Below are 20,162 nucleotides of genomic sequence, written 5' to 3' on the forward strand. Positions count from 1 at the left end.
TTGTTGTTTTAATATTTTAAGACAACTAATTTATTAGTGGAAAAAATTTGGCATTGTGGTATTGAATTTGTAAGATAGGGAAGACTAGCTTCGATCCTCGCCACAGGATCTCATCACTTTCCTTTGTTTCTTGCTTGTGGATATTCTGCACCGATGTTATTGTGCAATAACTTCTTGAACAGAAACATCAATCGTCAGCTCGAAGTATAAGCGTGACAAAAAAAACTTCAATGAGAAGATTTCTTTTTCTTGGCAACCTCACACAACCCCAACGAAAGAGTTTGCAAAAGAAGACAAACCCTCTCCACTGTTATGTGTCGTTGAATTACAATGAAGGAAACATAACAAACTTGTTGGTATGCTCATTACAGCAACAACCAAATATACAACCGTGCTTGTGTTTTTCTGCTTTTTAGGGATTTTAGCTCTTTCCATATAAAAATATCAGTAGTTCGTCATTTAAGGTTCAAGGGTTCAGAATTTTTCTCTACGGAATGTCAGATTGAAAGGTAAATGATACCGCCCGATGTGAAGTCTTTTACTGAATTTTTCTATAGAAATGACTGCAATTGGTATTTTGGATTCTAAATGGGTAGAAAACCTCCATGCATCAATATAGGTGCATATTTTGGTGTATATCCTATATGACCTTCCAATTTTACGAATTTTAAAGGTTGACTATATTTGAAAGAGATTTTGAATGGATAGAAAACATCAATATCTCATTCGAATTAAACTTTGTTTAAAAGAAAGTGATATTCTTCACTTAGCATATTCCACTTCTCCTAGGAATAAGCTCTGATGTGACGAAAGCAGTTAGTACTTTCCATTGTACTGCAATACAACTCGTTATAGATAGTTCTGCCCGGCCCAGAACATAACACCGTTTTTCCTGGTATTGGGTATACAATACTTCACAAAACAATTGTAGAGGGTCTTTCGACATATAGAGAAGCTTCTTTAGAGAGACCTCTGACGGGTTTTAGGTTGTTAAAGAACTATTGCAGAGGGATTTAAATATTAAAACTAAATTTAGAGGATAATTTTATTTATTATACTCAAGAAAGGCATAGAGATTTTTTATAATACTATAAAGTGGAGGTCAGAAACCTTTAAAAAATCAACAAGACCGAAGACCTATTAGCCCGATAATACGAAGTCTTTAAAAATGATAAATCAACAAGGCTTTTGAGATTTTTTAGAGAGGTAAGAAGACCACTTAATAGTATTCTATACAATTATATGTGCCTTTAATAATTATATTTTAAAGAAATGACATCTAAGAAGTTTGTGATATTATAAAAATATTCTTCCGAATTTTTAAGCGGTTACCGAATTTTGAGGAATTTTATCTGAAAATTCCTTTGGGATTCCAAAGAAAATTTGTTTGAAAAATATGAAAAAAGACTTTTGTTAGATTTCTTGTGATGTCGCATTATTTCGTTAAGACTTGGTAAAATTTAGAAGTATAATTTAATGCTATACGTAAATTTGTTGTTTCTTTTTCGTATTGTAATCACTCTAGCGTCCACAAAAATTGAGCTAGAGTGCTATTGAGCCCGACTGCCTTTTCTTCATAGACAGATCAAGTTCGATGATGGGCTATATCGGCCCATGTTTTGGATTTTGTCTATATTTTTTGACTGAACTACCTGTAATTTGTCGTTTAGGGTTCCCAGTGGTCTAGAAACGTCTTCATTAACAATTTTAAAGATAAGTCCAGGTTTTGGAATAGCCCACATATTACGGTACCTTCCCATTTTAGGTATTTTGAGGATTTTATCTACATTTGTTGACTAAACTACCTGTAATTTAATATTTAGGGTTCACAGTGGTCACAAAACATCTCCATCAAAAACCGTGCGCATAGGTCCATGTTTTGGTATAACTCCCATATAACCGGACCTCCCGAGTTTCGGTATTTTGAGAATTTTAGCTAAAATCTTTAACCGAACTGGCTGTAATTTTACAGTTAAGGTTCACAGTGGTGACAAAACTTCTCCACCAAAAATCGTCAACATAGGTCTGTGTTTTGGTATAGCCCCCATAAAACGGTACCTCCCGATTTGCTGTATTTTGAGGATTTTAGCTACAATTTTTAACCGTACTAGCTGTAATTTGACAATTGATGTTCTTAGTGGTCGCGAAACTTCTCCACCAAAAATCGTCAATATACTCGTAGGTCCATGTTTTGTTATAGCCCCCACATAACGGTACCCCCTGATTTTCGGTATTTGATGATTATTACGATTTTAGAGAACATTTTTTATCGAACTAGCTGTAATTTGACATTTAAGGTTCTCTGTGGTCACGAACCATTTCTACTAAAAATTGTCAATATAGGTCACTGTTTTGGTATAGCCCCCATAAAACGGTACCTCCCGATTTTTGGTATTTTGAGTATTTTGTCTACATTTGCTGACCAAACTACCTGTAATTTAATATTTAAGGTTTACAGTGGTTACAAAACATCTCCACCAAACATCGTCAACATAGGTCCATGTTTTGGTATAGCCACCATTAAACGGTACCTACTGATTTTCGGTATTTTGAGGAGTTTAGCTACAATTTTTAACCGAACTACCTGTAATTTGACAGTTGAGATTCACAGTTGTCATGAAACTTAGCACCAAAAATCGAACTAGCCGTCATTGGCATTTGAATTTTCAGTGGTCACGAAGCTTCTGCACTAAAAATCGTTAACATAGGTCCATGTTTTGGTATAGCCCAATATAACAGTACCTCCCAAACTTCGGTACCCGTAATTTGACTTTTGAGGTTCCCTGCTGTTATAAAACTTTTCCACCAAAAAAATGTGGAAAAATATTTCCACCTAGAATTGTGAAAGAAAACTAATTATTCAATTTTAGCTGAGACCATTTTGTGGTGGAAGGTATAAAACGTTCGGCCCGGCCGGACTTAACGTTTTATTTTACTTGTTAAATTGTAATTAGTGCTAACGTGTGCTTTATTATATTTGTTGTATTTCTTTATATTTTGTTTTTGTTTTTTCAAGGAGACACCTGGTACTGAGAATAATTAAAAAAAAAATAAGTTTAAAGAACTGAACCTTCATTTTCATATTATAAAAAGCTTACATCCGAATGAAAAGCAATACATGTTGTTTTTGAAACATACCAACTTTTTCCCATACTCTGGCACTTGTAGTTAAACATGTACGCTACTAGTTCAGATGATTGAGTTTAACAAAGCCATTGATTCTTTTGTTCTTTTTGTTTTTGCTTAAACCTAATCATATTATTGCAAACTTATGTATGTGTGTGTCTGTAAGCAATTCACAAAAGTTCTATACATAGAGATGGCTAAAACATATGACATTTTTGCTTCTCATGCTTGTTAATACATGAACTATGGTTAGACATACCATACACATAGATTCTTTATTGAATACTTCGAAAAACTTTGGTTGGTGATAGTTAAAGTGTTCTATGTACATACATACATACCTATGTACACATGCTTCATCTTACAAGCAAAGGAAAGAACATTTCAACAACACCAACAACTGAAAAGGATTTAAAATACATACATATTCAGTTTTCCGTATTATAACACCATGGTTTGCAGCTGAGTCTTTTTCTCTGTGGTGCTGTTCTTGTACTTGTACCTGGGGAGAGTAGAACATTGATTGAAAGTTTTTTTGTTTATCTCCATTTCCGAGGCTTGACATCAGTATACATGTCCTGTTGTAAGCCTTGTAAGTTTTTGGTGAATACCTGAAGGGCTGTTATTGCATTTGTTTCCTTAAACTTATATGGACTATTCCGGGCTAAGGATTTTACTTTGTTTTTAATTGGAAATGAAGTATAAAATTCACACTTCGGAAATAAATTCAAACAGTTTCATACATGTTGTCTTCATAATAAGAGAAATTGCCCATAATTTATTGCCTTAACAGTCCCCCTAAAAAGTTTGTGTCAATTAAAACAATATATTCTGGAAACACATTCTTATAGTTTTTTAAAGAACTGAAAATAAGGAAAAAATCAGTTTAGAAATTTTAATGGAAAAGTTTAATAAACAGCAACAACAACAGCAGCATTGAACACAAACTAGCCAAACAACATCGTCTCAGGCTAATTGTGTATATAATGTAATTACATTAGTTGAGGTATTTCAAAGCCTGTTTTGTGCGTATAGAAAACCATGTACCCATGTGTTTACTAGGTCAAGCAGAAAATTCCTCTCTACAATAGTAAACAACAAAACTACCAACCGGCTACATACTCTCGTGCACACAGCCATTGTGAATACTGGCTGTTGGCTGGTAACAACATTTCTTTATTTTCCTTTGGAAATCAAAATCAAGTTTAACAATTACACGTCTTGTTTGTATGGCCACTGACACAGTATCAGCAATTTTGGGAGGGGCAGACGACACAAGTGAAAAGTGTTTAAACGGCATTTAACATCTGCATTTCTAGTAAATACTATCAAACACACACACACACACCTTTTGGCCAAATTTGATTCGGTATGTTTGTTTGTTTGTGCTTTGCTTAATTTGTATACAAATCATATAATCACTTAAGACCGCTTTCACTCTTGGCTGAAACGCAAAATCGTCACCTAGCCAAAAAAAAGAGACTCACTCACGCAGTCAAGCGGACGTTGATTTTTCGTCAAATACATGAGTTGGTGGTCGCTTGCTTCTTGGTTGGTTGGCTGTTTTTTCTGGCTAGCTTCTTCGCTACATAACCTGGCAAGTTTTGTAAACCTCTGAAGTGTTTGATGTAAATAACAAGCTTACACTGCGTACATAACATTTCATGGTATATCTTGCATATAAACGGAAAATTGTAGCAATTTTAAACAATTATATGGTATATTTCTCTAAGACGATTCAAATTCAAATTCGTTCGAATTACTACTAAACCCCTTTTGCTTTAGAAAATTTCTATTTGATTGAAAACAAAAATAAATCATAAATATTTTTTTCAAAAATCAGAAGTTTGCCATTAAAATAAACATTTAAATAAAATTTTTTGTTTATAGATTTAGCATCTTTCATTTGAATTGGAAAAATACATATCGTCACCATAAATGCAAAAAGTTGTAACTAACAAAATAATAATTTAGCAGGAGAAGCCAAAAAAACGTTATAAAATGAAAAACTGTTTTATGGAATATTCTTATGAAGGCGTGTATATGGGGTATTATCAATCATATACGAATCGGAGTAAGTAATGAAACCAAAACCGCGGAAACGCTTGGCTTTTGGGATCCGTCATTACAAAAAAAATCTCATTTTCCGCAATTTTCTTGAATAGGATCGTTTTTTTTAACGTAGAAGCTTGAAATTTTTCAAGAGCATGTATTTTATTCTTATGTATCAGATTCAATCAAAAAACTAATTTTGAGTTTTTGTGGAGATACGATTTCGGGCATTTATGGTGACGATATAATCTATTTCAATTTGCTGTCCAACATCAAAACAACAACAAATGTTGCCTTAGGTGTCAAAAAGAGTTTATACAAGAAGTAAAAGACACAGTACATTGCCAAAATAAAGAGTTGTTTCAGACTTGCCCCGTTGCTTTAATAGAGTTAACAAAGTGTACTCAAACAGACAGTTTGGCGCTGTTTAGCCTTGGGGTCGGCACGAAGAGTAAACAAAAATGTGAAGAAGAAAAAACGGAATACCACAAAACCAATACAACTCTCTGTCTAACATGTAAATAACAAACAAAATCTTGTTTACTTACTAGAAGTACTAAAACTTTTAACGTTTTTAACATTTCTTTTTTGCTGTTAAAGTTTACAAAATTCCTAAAATAATATCATGGATTGAAGTGCTCTGCACTGTCAGACATAAAATTTTTCTAATAATATTTAAAATTTATACACATTACGGAAATCGGAATTATTTCTATGCAGAGATATGTATGTCTCATTATACCCCCAGTCATTAGACTAAAGAAGGTATATGCGCTTTGATGCGACTAAAATTTTACCTCATGTTTGGGCCACACCCGTTGCAGACAATTTGGAGTTGATTTAGTTAATATATCAAACGAGTGGATCAACCCGTTTTGTTAAAATTTTGGGTACCAATATTTTGTTCAAACTTATTTTTAGTTCGACGATACGCCATATCGGTTCACTCCTTCCGGTAACTCACCACAAAAGTTCAAATATGTATGTTCGGTTCGATATCATGGGCACCAGGCATAGATCAGGTTTGAATATGGACTAAATCGGTATAATACTTCTAGAAAAATTACGAGTTGTTAATCGTCTCGCAAGGTTTTGAAATATTTTGCAAAAAGTTCTTCCTGCGGGATCTGTTACGACGGCGGAATTATTAGTCGGGGATAAGACCATAATTCCTCAGATAATGGCCCAAAAACGAAAAAAAACCTGCCGGAACCAACTATACTGTCTACTACGTAAGGTAATGGAGAAATCAAATAGGGAAATCGATACTGTCCAAACTTTGTACATTAGGGCGACCCAAACAAAAAACAATTTTTTTTTGCTTTGGACTCCTACCGTCTTATTTTTTCCATTTGATCCAAAATCCATATAGAATTTTATGGCGATCGGTTAACGTCAACCCGTACCACCCGAGCGATCTTTGTTTCCATAGTAATATGCATGGGGCCAAATGTGCATTCTCTAAAGGCGTCAATTCAATTCATTGTTGTGGCTAAAAAGCCAAACAAACAAAAATTTGTGAAAATCGGATCGGATTTTGATATAGCTCCAATATGCATATTTGGCCGATTTTAGGTATTTTGGGCCCTATATATCTATACCGAAATCCGATCCGATTTTTACAAATTTTTGTAGGATTCCCATACAAAGTTTGGGAAGAGTGCAGTTGGAGGACTCCTCTGGGATTCCTGTTAAATATTTGGGAAAATCTTTTATATGGGGCCTTAGTTACGACGTAACATTTTTTGTGAGGGGGCCGAATCTATTCTTCCTTAGCAATTGACAAAAAAAAACTCAAAAAAAAACCTATAGACGTCAGAAGTATTGTGTTTACTTTTTCTTCAGATCCGAGGCTGAGGGTATAACTCTGTCGGAACACCTGACTGATTCTTACTTGATGGACCGAAATTAGGAAGCCACACGATCCAAAATATAAATATGTGAACAAGCTACCGTCTGCATTACCAATAGGCTGGATTATATCTCTTAAGGTTTATAAGGCAAAACAGCTTGTCTTACCGTTTGTAACGCATAGAAATAATCATTTGCGACCCAACAACGTATATATATATATAATCTCGATCAGAATAAAATTCTGAGACAATAATTGAGCCAGAACGCTATATTTTTGCACCCGAGTGTCTTATTACCATAGGCAGATCATGTTCGAAGATGTGCAATATCGGCCAATGTTTTAGTATATGTACCATACAACGGTACCTCCCGATTTTCGGTATTTTAAGAATTTCAGCTAATTTTTTTACCGAAATACAGGCATTTGAGATACTCTGGTGTCACGAAACTTCTCCACCAAATATGTACAAGATAAGTCCATGTTCTGATATAGCTCTCATATAATTGTATCTTGAGATTTTCACCATTTTCATGATTTTATCTAAATTTTTGACCAAACTAGCTGTTATTTGACATTTAAGGTTCCCAGTGGTCACGAAACTTCTCCACCAAAAATTGTCAACATAGGTACATGTTTGGGACTCCATATAACGGTACCTCCCGATAATTCCCGATTTTCGGCATTTTTTGACCGAACTATCCCTTATTTGACACCTCAGATTCTCAACAAGGAGAAACAAAATTTTTATATTAAAATTGCCAATAATCAGGTACCTCCCGATTTTCAGTATTTTAAGAATTTCAGTTAATTTGTTAACCGAAATGCCTGTATTTTGAGATTTGATTTGCGGCCACGAAACTTCTTCACTAAAAATAACTCCCATCTTCGGCATTTTTTGACCGAACTTTATTTGACATCTTAGATTCCCAATATTCAAAAACAAAACTTCGATATTCAAATTGCCAATAAAGATATATGTTTTGATATGGGCCCATAGAACGGCACCTCCCGATTTTCGGTATGTTTTGGTATAGACCCCATACAATTGTACCTCCCGATTTTGGGTATCATGAGGATTTTATCTAATTTTTACCGAACTAACTGTTATTTAACATTTGAGGTGGTTCCCAGTGGTCAAAAAAATATCTGCACCAAAAATTGTGGCCATAGGTCCACGCTTTGGACCGAATCATAATAATTTAGGGTTTCTAGTGATCAAAAAACTTCTCCACAAACATTGTTGACATCGGTCCACGGTTTGGAAAAGGCCTTTCAACCTTACCTTCCAACTGCCACTCTTTTAAAGTTTTTATTTACATGTTCGGCCCAAATTGGATGTAATGTGGGACTTAGGGTTTAAAGTGGAAAAACACTTCTCCCTAAGTATTGTAGACATAGGTCCATATTCTGTCATGACACCCGATATAACCGTATCGTTGATTTCAGATATTTTGGAGATTTAAGCTAGGTTTTCTAACCGAATTAGCTATAATTTGGCAGTTAGGGTTAAACGTGGTTAAATCTTCTGCACAAAAATTATGGAAACGGTACTTTCCGATTAGCGGATGTAATTTGGCATTTAGGGTTCAAAAAAATCAAATGATACGCCACACCAAAAATTATTTCTAGAACAAATTCTGTTACATTTTCCAAACTTCATTCAAATTGAACCGACATGGAATGTATATGAAATCGGGCGAAAATATATATGGAAACAATATTCGAATCCGAACCGATTTCAATATAATTTTCTAGATCAAATTTCGCACCTTCGATTGTATCCCTTGACTGCTATCTTTTTCTTGTGACCCTTACCTTTAAATAAAGCAGCATCCCAGACATAAAATGGCAGGTCCTTACAATATCAGTTTAATGAAGTCTTTGTCCAAATATTGCCTACTTTATTTAGAAAATTTTCATAGATATTAGACAGTCAGCAATCCCTTTCAGTCAACAATGTCTTTCAAAACTTATAATGTGTTCCTCGCATTAGCCTTTATGAGACTTGTCATAGAGAGTCTCTGAATTTCTAAGAACCACGACTTATGTCACCGCTTTATATGTCCTACAATTTATTCATATATTTGATTGGATTACATTACCAGTGCGAAGAAAAAAGATGAAAAGTTTATAAACTGTCAACAACAACAACAAAATGTACACACGTGTGCTGTCAGTGTTATATTCCTTTCAGTCACTTTTCGTGTTCTTTTTCGTGTCCATAATCCCCCGTTCATCCTTTTGAAAAAAAAACGTAAAATTTATGTGCGCTTATGTCTCAAAGTGACACAGAAAAAAGAAAGTTGACTTTTTTGAGTTTTCGTCGTTTCTCTCTTGTTTTGCCATAGCTAAACGTGAAGGTGAAATTTGTTGAAAACACTTTGTTGTTGTTGCTCTTATCACCGCACCACGCATTGAATACTAAGTCATACACAATCACTCTGGTTATTGGGTAACTGGTGTAGGTATAGTAGGTAGCTAAGCGTGTTTTTATGTACATACAAATATATTTATATACATACAAGTATGCATGTACATTGTACAAAAAATGAGCAATGACTGGATCCATCCATCGATACGCACAATCAATATACATACATATGTGTGTAAGTATTTTGTTGTTGTTGTTTTACTTTTCCTATAAAAAGTAAAAGTTTTCACTTCATTGTTATGGAAGAAGTTGCTTCAACTAAACAATAAGTGCATATAAATGTATTTATGTACATATGTATGTGTTTTCTTGAAATAACCGGTTCTAGTTTTTTTTCGTGGGAATATTTGGGGAAAATAATGCCCTAGACAGCGTTAATTTGCATTAACTGCCTTAATTCAAATTAATTCATGCATTATGCTTGGTTTACATTAACGAAATCCACTCGATTTCAAGTGTCAAATGAAATCCAATGGATTTCAGATGAGATTTCATTTGACTTATACACAAAGGGATTGACAGTTGAAATGTATTCGATTTCGTAAATGTACTATTAGCCACATTCTTAATGCACAAAATCAAACTAAATTTAACCTGAATTTAGGTATTTCAATATGACAATGCTGTAAAAGAGACTCCATATTCATGTAACCCTGCGTTTACACATGACAGTTGAGTTCATGTATTGATTGTCAAAATCCCAAAACTTGCCAGTGTGACGTATGCGTCCCGAAAACAGCAAAAACGATCGATTTCTTCTTTTTTGATTTCCCTTCACATATTTTGTTTTTATTCATGTTCTTTAGTTTTCAACATATTTCAATTATTTTCTCATTTATTTTTGCAAAAATGACAAACATTTGTTAACCCGACTGTCTGTAAAAAAATGTTAGTAAATCAGAGTTGTATTTGAAGACAAATTGTATGGTGTAAAGACCTAGTAAGAGAGAGACAAAATTTGCATTGCAAACAACAACAAAACAGTTGTGTACCAGCAATCAGCAGTTTTGTAAATGCAGAAACTGTCGTCTGTCACGTTAAAATTAAATGTAGATCTTAATGCAAATCAACGCTGCCGCCTGTGTAGGATATATGCCACAAATTAAATTAATTTAACATTGTTTACAGTGTAAACAGCTTTTTATATCCTAGGGCCTAGTCCTTTAGGCTAAACATGATATTTACACTTTGATACGAACAAAATTGTGCCTCATCGAAATAATGGTTTTTGACCCCAAGTATCTTTGGACAATTTGGAGTTGATTTGGCCATGTCCATCCGTCTGTCTGGTTGGTGCTTACGATACCTCCAGAAAGGTTCAAATTTTGGTCGGTTCGCTTCTTAAGGTACCTCCCCCACAAATTTCTAAAAAAATTGCTAAAATGATGCGCACTATAAATCTCGAACGGAGTAACCAATTTGGCCATAACTATATCAGTTTTGAATATGGAATAAATACGTACACTCCTTCGGGTACCTCCAACAAAGAATTTGCAAAAAATTACAATTTAACAGTTTGTAACAAGTTCTTCTGTTGACTATAACGGACCACTCTGTTGTGTACCTCCCACATAACGTTTTAAGGGGTGATTTCAAGTAATTTTTTAATTGTATCTAATTTATGCGAAAAATTAATTATTAAAAAAATTCAAAAGAATTTAAGTATCGATAACATTGTCCTTTTATAGCTAAAAATATATCGTCTAAAAACCAATATTCCATCCACATTTCCTCGAATGAAAATAAACTAACAATTAAAATTTAAATTACAGAATTTTTAATTAGAATTGTTCAATTAAATATAGCAATATATTTTTTGGAAACAAACTCAGATAATGGTGAAATACTTGAAGTGAAAAAATAAATTGAGAAAATATTAATAATTTCACAGTTTTATAAAACAAGAATCCATGGCCATGTAGAAATAATGAAATCTAGAATTGTTTATAAATTGTTCATTTTTCTAGAAATATGATCAAATTCTTGGACTTCCCGTTCAATATTATACATGCAAATTGGTGGTATATATTGCTTAATGTGTATTGAGGTATTATATACTTATAAAAAAACAACTTTTTACATTTTAAATCAAAATTAAAAAAACCTTAGTAAATGACTTTGTAATTTATTGCTGAAGGATGTTTGATCTTGAAATATTTGTTTTCGGTCAAAGTTCACAATTTGTGTTCTCATAAACTTCTGTTGCATTTAATTACAGCAGCAGCTTTCCACGATGATTGATTGCCATGCATATTGTAAAAAACGTGGCATTGTCAATATCAATATGTTGGCACTTTTTTCACCATAAAGAAATTATATATCAATTTCATCAATCAATATATGTATGCATGATTTTTTTCGTATTCGCGTAATGGATACGTATTTTCATGAATACCCAAATAAAATACATACATACACGCATACGTATGTGCGTATTATTATAAATATGTATGCATGTCACCAGAACATATTGTATTTTCGACTGGTATTGAAAAACAAACTAACGTTGTTTTTTTGTACATTTATTCTTCTCTTGCATTTTTTTGTTTCGTCGTTCATATTTAAGTTGACCCATATACATAGATATTGTACCCTATATAATGGGTAGTACGTTGCTTACCTGTCGCCCAGATGTTTGTAGGAGTTCTCTCTCACAATGTGTTTTGCAACTGTTTCTTTTTTAGTTTTAGTTTTTTTTTTATTTATGGTTAAAACAAAGTTGTATATGAATGAAAACCGCTGATTGCACTATACGCCACGAATGCCAATAAAAGCAATGTGCTAAGTTACTCTTGACTTTTTTTGTGGTTATTGGTAAAACATATTGGCAGTTGCCGAATGCAATAAATCAATAATTATATAGTAGAAATGACAGGTTGAAACCAAGGATTGAGGAAAAAGTTTAACATTCAAATTAGGCAATACTTAAATGTTGACATTTTTGGCAGGGCAATTTTAATGCCAAGCCCGTAGTAAACCGTACATATTCCTAAAATCGAGCGGTTCAGTTCTATTGCGATTACCGTCAACCTGTAAACATTTGTAGTTTTAAATTTGTAGACTTAAAACTTCTGATTTCGTAACAAATTTCATCAAAATTGCAAACATACAACATGTTTTGTATAATTGAGTAGTACCGGAACAACCTAGTTCCTCCACAAAAAAAAATGATTTGAAAGACTCGTGTAATTAGAAAAGTCTCGGAAGTATTTAGGAGGAAAGAAAATTAAAAAATGCATCTGTGTCCGAACTATGATTTGGAACTAGATTTGCCCAACTCTAATGTTTGGTGCATGCAATACCTCAAATCGACCAAAAATATATATCTGATAGTTATATCCAAATATGCACCGAATTCGATATAACTGGGCAAACTTATTTTTATCCTAAATCAATCTCACATTCCAAATAATGTCGAAATTGGGCAGACATAGCGTATTGGGTGCATGAAATATGAGAAATCGGGCGAAAATATATGTTTGGGGCTATATCCGAATTTAAATTGATTCGATAATAAAATTTTTTTTTTAAATTGTTATATCCTTCACCATAGTATGGAGGATATATTAGGTTTGCTTTTCTGTTTGTAAAGCATTGAAATTACCATTTGTGCCCCTATAAAGTATATAAATTCTTGATCAGGATAAAATTCTGAGTCAATCTGTCCGTCTGTCGTTATCACTCTAGCACCCACAATAATTGAGTTAGGACGGTGAAATTCTGGAGAAATGCATCCTTTGTTGGCGGGCCAAGTTCGTAGATGGGCTATATCGGTCCACGTTTTGGTATAGCCCCCCATATAACCGTACCGATCGCTTTGATGTAATTGCCGTTTTTAGCTACATATTCTTGCCGAGTTAGCTATAGTTTGACATTTAAAGTTCGAAGAAATAAAAAAAAACTTAAGCACAAAAAATTATGGACATAGGACCACATTTTGGAATAACCCTCATATAACTGTAGCGCGTGATTTAAGGTATTTTGATCTTTGATCCTCAGACCGATTCAGCTATAATTTGTCATTTAAAGTTCGAAATGGTCTGTGGACATAGTTCTACGTTTTGTAACGGTACCACGCAATTTCAGGTATTTTGACGTTTTTTGCTAAATCATTTGACCGGCATTTAGGGTTAGCAGTTGTGAAGAGATTTCTCCACCCAAAATTATGGACTTAGCCCTACGTTTTGTTATATGCCCCATATAACGGCAGCACCAGATACCTGAATATCCTGACCTTTTTAGCTACATATATTCAGACATTTGTGGTTCGAAATTGTCAAATAATTTCTCCACCATAAATTGTTTCGGAATAGCTCTCATATAACGACGGTACTGCCCGATTTCAAATATTTTGATGTTTTTAGCTACATTTTCAGATCGAGTTAGTTATAATATCGCATTTAAGATTCGAATTGGTCGAAAACCGCTTCGGGCTCAGTTCCACGAATTGTTATTGACCCAATATAAGCACTACACGATTTCAGGCATTCTGACCTTTTTAGGTAGATTCGCATGGTGGAGGTTAGATATTCACGTTGTCATTGGATAAGATGAAGCTCTATGAGAGGTCGTCCTTCTTGCGGCAGGAGTTGTACAAATCTAGCATAATAACTGGATGATTGCTTCGGATAATGCTGTTGGAAGATTCATCGTTTTCCAGTGGGTCTCTAAGCACTTGAGAGATTCAAGCCTAACTAAAGAGATCTCACTCCTCTCAGTGAAGTGAGAGAAGCACGAAATTTCGTGTTGTCCCTGCAGTAGAGAGGGGGCCGCGTGACACGATCGTGACAATAAACAACAAATAACAAATAGTTATTTATATTTTCAGTTTTCTTAGTTAGTTATTTCTGTTTAGTTAGCGATCGAGACACGTGGCCCCTCTCAAAAGGTGTTTGTCGTCAAAGAGCACGCTCCACTTCTCCAGAAAAAGCGTGCTTACAAAGAACTTCTTCATCCGATTAGCTTCCTTGTAGATAGGCTTGTGGATTCCTGACTGACATGGGATTGGGACGCATTGGGCACCATCAGCTTTACCGAAGAGAAAAGTTTCGAATTCCAAATGAATATATCACATTCAACTCAAATTCTTTAAATTAGTCCATATTAACATTAGGCAATCTTCCTTGCGACAATTGTTAGTTTGTCGATGAGAGGGGGTATTGAGAGGCAAAGGCTTACCATATGCCTTCCCTCTCTCTCTATCAAACTGACAATTGCCGCAAGGAATATTGCCTTATATAAATATGGTCTTACATACGAAAACTTGATTTTTAACCGGTTTGATGACTGATTTGATCATTTTCAATAATAATAAAATTGGCAATGGTATACACCCGCCTTGTATGGTGAATTCCCGGATTCGATTCTCAGGCCAGGCAACATTCATTTCTCAACGGTGGCAAAACACCTCTCAGTGTAATGTTAGCGAAATTTCCTGAGCCATGTAAAACTTCTCCACAAGTGGTGTCTTGGACGTCTTTGGACTTGGCGATAAACAGCAGGTCCCATATCATTTAAATAATATGAATCGGGGTGCACTCATTGATATGAGAGAAGTCGCCCTTGTCCCTTATGGGATGTTTGTGGAACAATTATAATAATTTTGATATTGAAGAAATCCTGTAAATGGGTGAAAGATTTGAACTAATTACACACACATGTTGATATTTATTTCCATTTGTTGTTAGTGTTGTTGATTGCCAATATTAATATGGATATACATACGTCTAAAATATATATATTTTTTCAATTATTCTAATAATCCCTTTGTTTCTTTTGCTTCTTTTATTTGCAGAAACCTCAAAATGAAATTCGTTCTATTGCTTTGCGTACTCAGCGTATTGTTGCTGCAACAAACCTGTGCCTCACCCGTTAAACTAGTCGAACGTCAAGAACGTGCTGTTGCTCGTCAACAGGCCACAAGTGGTGCTGTAGCAGCTGCTCCAGCTGTTGATGACGAGGATGACGATGATGAGGATGACGATGATGATGACACCGATTTGGGTGATCTGATAGATGATGATGATGGTAGGTTGTTTTGTGTTTATTAAATATTCTCTTTTCATATTTTCCATTAAAACACCGCACAAGCCCACATGCACAAACACACACACACTACTCCTTTTCAAAATATTTAGGTTTCTGGTTGAAAGCAGATAATCTTTGGTATATAACATTTATTAAGTTTACTATTATTGTAGTAGCTATTGAATACTACTGTTGTTGTTGCTCTTGTATCTACACATGTCTGCATACTACATATGACTTTTATCTCTTTTCACATTCTACACTGTTTCAATTACTACCGCAAAATGTTAATTGTCAATTCGTTTGAAAATGTCAATGTGTGATTTTCAAGCAAAAGTATAACATGTCATGTATTTCATAAGGATTGTCATGGCAAAAATGGAATCTAAACGGGCATGAATGTGTCATAATCTGGTACTAAAGACAGGATATTTGAATAATGTTGTGTGGCACACAAGCACGTATACACACTAGGGTTATGACTTTCTGACCGTTTTTCTCAAAAAAAAAAAAAAAAAAATGATTTCCAGTAGCAGAAATTAATAAACTTTTGACTATTAACGGCTAAGGACTTAAGGATTAAAAACATGTTCCGCGCAAATCACTTTCAAATTATATATTTGTGAAAAAATTTCAAAAAATTGTTTTTATTCCATTTAAATATTGAAAAGGTCACACACAAACTACTTTCAATTAATATTATATATGGAATAAAGCTATATATGATATAAAATTATATTTCATTTTGGTTATGTCGTGTGGCCGTAAGGCTGGTTTTCAGTGACATGTATACTCCTTGTGACTTCAAAAATTTACCAAAGTTCTGAAAAATAAAAACTATAAAAGCTTTTTGTGCAGAAGCTTTTTCATCGAATCACCTTACAATTAAGATTGTAACTAATCTTAGGTAAAAGCTCATCAAACTATAATACTGGGATATGAGGTTGTAAAACTGTCATAACCCTAATACACACATATTTTCACAGATACATGCGTGTGTTTGGAGTGCTTGATTGTCTTCTTAATATACAGATTGCTATCGGGGGTTTGGGTAAACGATGTATAGTGTACCACAAGCAGCTTTGTATTGTTATTGTATTTTATACACAGAAAATAATAAATTAATGACTTGGGAAAGTCTCTCATTTCTTTAAATACCTCCCAGTTCTTTAAATTAATTAATTATGTATTTTATATTTGGCTGCCAGTCGTGTTAGTGCGAATTAGGTTATTTTTTCGATTTTCTATACAACCGGTAATTCATTTAAGTGCAACTTCTATTTAACAGTTACTAATATTGGACAGCAATTACCCATTTTTATCTAAAATATTGTACTTACCGGCCACAAAGATACATATATACACGTAAAGGCAGTAATTGCCCAGGTTCATACACGCCGATTTCTTGAACGAAACAGAATAAGATCAAATATAGCATTGTAAAATATATATTGTTAGAGTTAGATAACACTATGCAACACTGAAAATGCAAACAACTTCTAGTATAAATTTTTTGAAAGTACATATTTAGACTACAAAATCCCTAGTACGGTTTTGTCCTGTCAGATCCAGTTCGGGTTTTATGACCTCATCTAAACCGGGCTAAATCTACACTTTTTTGCATTTATCAGGCCTTTATATCAGAAACGAATAGGAAATTGGACTTGCTGTATTTAGCAATATTGTAGCCCTTAACTAGTAGAACTTATCTTTTGAAAAAAACACATAAGAAAAACTCCATCTAGGGCATCAAAATCTATAAAATATACAAAATTTTACATAATTGCTGAAATTCTGGTCAGTATCGGCTAAACTTTTGGGAGTTGAACCAAGTAACCTTTTGCAAAAATCGTCCAAATAAAGTTCTCAACAATTCTTTAGAACATTCTGAAACTCTAAAATGCTTACTTCATGTTGTTTCAGCGGTATTTTGCATCATATCTTTGACAACACGTATTTCAAACACAGTTCACACCAACAGTTTATTCTCGCATTTCGGATTTCACTACATTATTGACATTTTTATTAAATCGTCGTTGAAAAATGTACTGAAAACAACGGCATAGAGGCATTTTACAACTATGACATGTTCCGAAGAGTTGTGTATTACATTCCAGGGAATATTTTTCCAAAAGAAAATGTTCAGAGGAAATTAACGGTTTTGGAGATACGGTGCGAAATGTATAAAAATTGTGGATTTTTGCATATATTTTGAAATTTGAGGCAATAAATGTAGTTTTTCGATTTCATTATTTCCCCAAATATTTTATTCTTGTCCTTATCTACAAATTTGCTTCAGAGGTCAGTAGAAGATTCGCATTGGTTTCAGAGATATAGCCCCGAATTTCTTTAAAATCTCAATATTTAGCCATGTTTAGATGGGGCCATAAAATTCGAGCTGGATCTGACACAACAAAACCCAACTAGGGTTTCTTGTCGTTTGGGTCTGTACTTTCAAAATATCCTCAGTTCGAATTGTTTGCACAAGATCACCATAAAAATGTTGCACAGTGTAATTATACTGCGATAGGTGAAATATTCTCTTAATTGTCACTATATGACCGTTAACTATACGTACAGTGCGAAATTTACTTTGCTGCCATAAAATGTGTAAAACAATATTTTAGCAGCTAAATCAAAGCCGTAAATGCATTTAAAGATAAACGTTAAGTTGACAAACTGTATGTCTATTTCTCCATGCATTTATATGACACAATGCACGAACACTCTACTCTGTTTGGTAATTACTAGAAAAGGTATTTAAAGGCCCTTTTAGCACTATAAACTTTGGCGTCTCTTCTTTGTAGTATACTATACTCGTACTACTCTCTCGTTTTTACTCCTTGGAGATTTTTTCTTTAGCCCAAATTATTGTGAAATTTATTTTTACTATTTCCTCTCTATGGAATTACTTCATCTGGACTGGTTTGGTGGAAGTAAGTTGTAATTTGGTAGCTCCTTTTACTGAATATGGATGGCACTGTTTTTTCTTTGGTGTCATCATAAGTGTGTGCATTGTTACATGTATCATTATGACATTCTTTTTTATCTTCTTTTCATGTTGTTGTCTTCTGTACATGCATGAATAACAGTTCTCTTTATTTCGGGGTTTTCAGACGACGAAGATGACGATGATGAAGAAGATGATGATGAGGAAGAAGATGATACACCACAAGGTCAAGCTGCTCCCGCCGCCTCATCAGATGATGACGATGAAGAAGATGATGATGATGACGATTATTTGGATCGTTTGTTCGATGATATTTTGGGAGGTAAGTGCATAAAATACATATGTGAAAAGAAGTAATTTATATTCATATATCAAAATTGCCAGTTGGGAAACAAATGTGCCGAATTGCATATTACAAAGTAATGTAAACAAGGTACTTTCTTGATTATCAAATTTTCAATACAAAATCATTGCCATGTAAGCAGTAACAGTGGCACAGAGTTCCTGCCAAAAAAAAAAGAAGTGGAAACGGCGTTAAGTTCAGCCGGGCCTAATATTGTATACCCTCCACCATAAATTAGATTAAAACTAGATTTCAGCCGAAAATAGGGTGCTGTCGTACCATATCTGCCTACACTAACGTGGATCGATACCGATAACTCTGTACAGAAATATGTAATAGTTCAAAGGAGACTAAATATTATGTGTGCGGGAGTTACCGTTCCATGGTTGTATATTTCAGACACTTCAATGGAATAATGAGGGCTAAATTTAAAAAATACCAAAAATCGGGAGGTACCGTTCTATGGGGGCTATTTCAAAAGGTTGACCTCCACCGACAAATTTCTGGAGGAAATATTTGTAAAACAAGCGAAGACTAAATATCAGCTATTACGGCGGGATACTTCATTTTAAACCTTAAAAATTCTCAAAATCGCAGAGTATCGTTCTAAGGGCGCTATATTAGAACGTTGACTTGCTCCCACAAATTTCTGGAGAAAACTTTTGTAGCCAAAGCGAAGACCAAATAACAAATTTTGGCCATTTCGATGAGATAATGAGCCTTAAAGATATTGAAAGTTGAAGGGTACCGGAAGGTATGGGGCTATATAAAAACGTCGGCCTGTACTGAAAAATTTCTGGGGAAAAGTTTTGTAGTCCAAATTTCAGTTATTTCGATCTATATAAATAAAAAATCAAATGTCGTTCAGTTGAGAACGGCTGGACAGATATTGATAATTCTTTTTTTGAAATGTTTGCCATAACCTAAGAGGTAGTTTACAGTATCTATCAATGTCATATGACACGAAATAAAAACATTTCATATCTACCCACGGAGGCAATGTGGAGACTTAATTTTATTATCTTTTTGTTGGGGTGGACGCACAGAATAAATGGCGTAAGGAAAATCTCCAATATTCCACATATTAGTGAATATTTAACGATGGAAAATTTCATGTCATATGACATTTACATATAGTGTAAACTACCCCTAACTTAGGTTTTTATGCAAAGAAAATTTGACCACCACCACTTTTACGCCCCACTGTGAAAATAAGATGCATATTTTCTTTAATTTCGAAGGGGCGGGACACTTCCCTTTGCCATATTTAAAAAACGCCATATCTGTAACACAGGCTGTACTGATAAATTTCTGGGGGAAAATTTCAGTTACCCCAAGCAGACTAAATACAAAAGTTCAACCATTTCGGTTGGATAAT

General features: G+C 34.1%; 1 protein-coding gene across 2 annotated transcripts in view; it reads left to right on the forward strand.

The window, feature by feature from the left end:
- ect (ectodermal) overlaps positions 1 to 20,162 on the forward strand; it is an 86,830-nt gene that overhangs the window by 20,010 nt on the left and 46,658 nt on the right. For both annotated transcript variants that reach the window (XM_073982220.1, XM_073982219.1), the window contains exons 2-3: positions 15,259 to 15,491; positions 18,608 to 18,763. In XM_073982220.1, the coding sequence (XP_073838321.1) occupies positions 15,269 to 15,491; positions 18,608 to 18,763 (379 nt within the window). In that variant the 5' untranslated portion in view covers positions 15,259 to 15,268. The remainder of the gene's footprint in view (positions 1 to 15,258; positions 15,492 to 18,607; positions 18,764 to 20,162) is intronic.

The sequence above is a fragment of the Musca autumnalis genome, unplaced genomic scaffold (genome assembly GCF_047663935.1).
Source record: "Musca autumnalis isolate F117 unplaced genomic scaffold, ASM4766393v1 scaffold_4, whole genome shotgun sequence".
In the NCBI taxonomy this organism is placed as follows: domain Eukaryota; kingdom Metazoa; phylum Arthropoda; class Insecta; order Diptera; family Muscidae; genus Musca; species Musca autumnalis.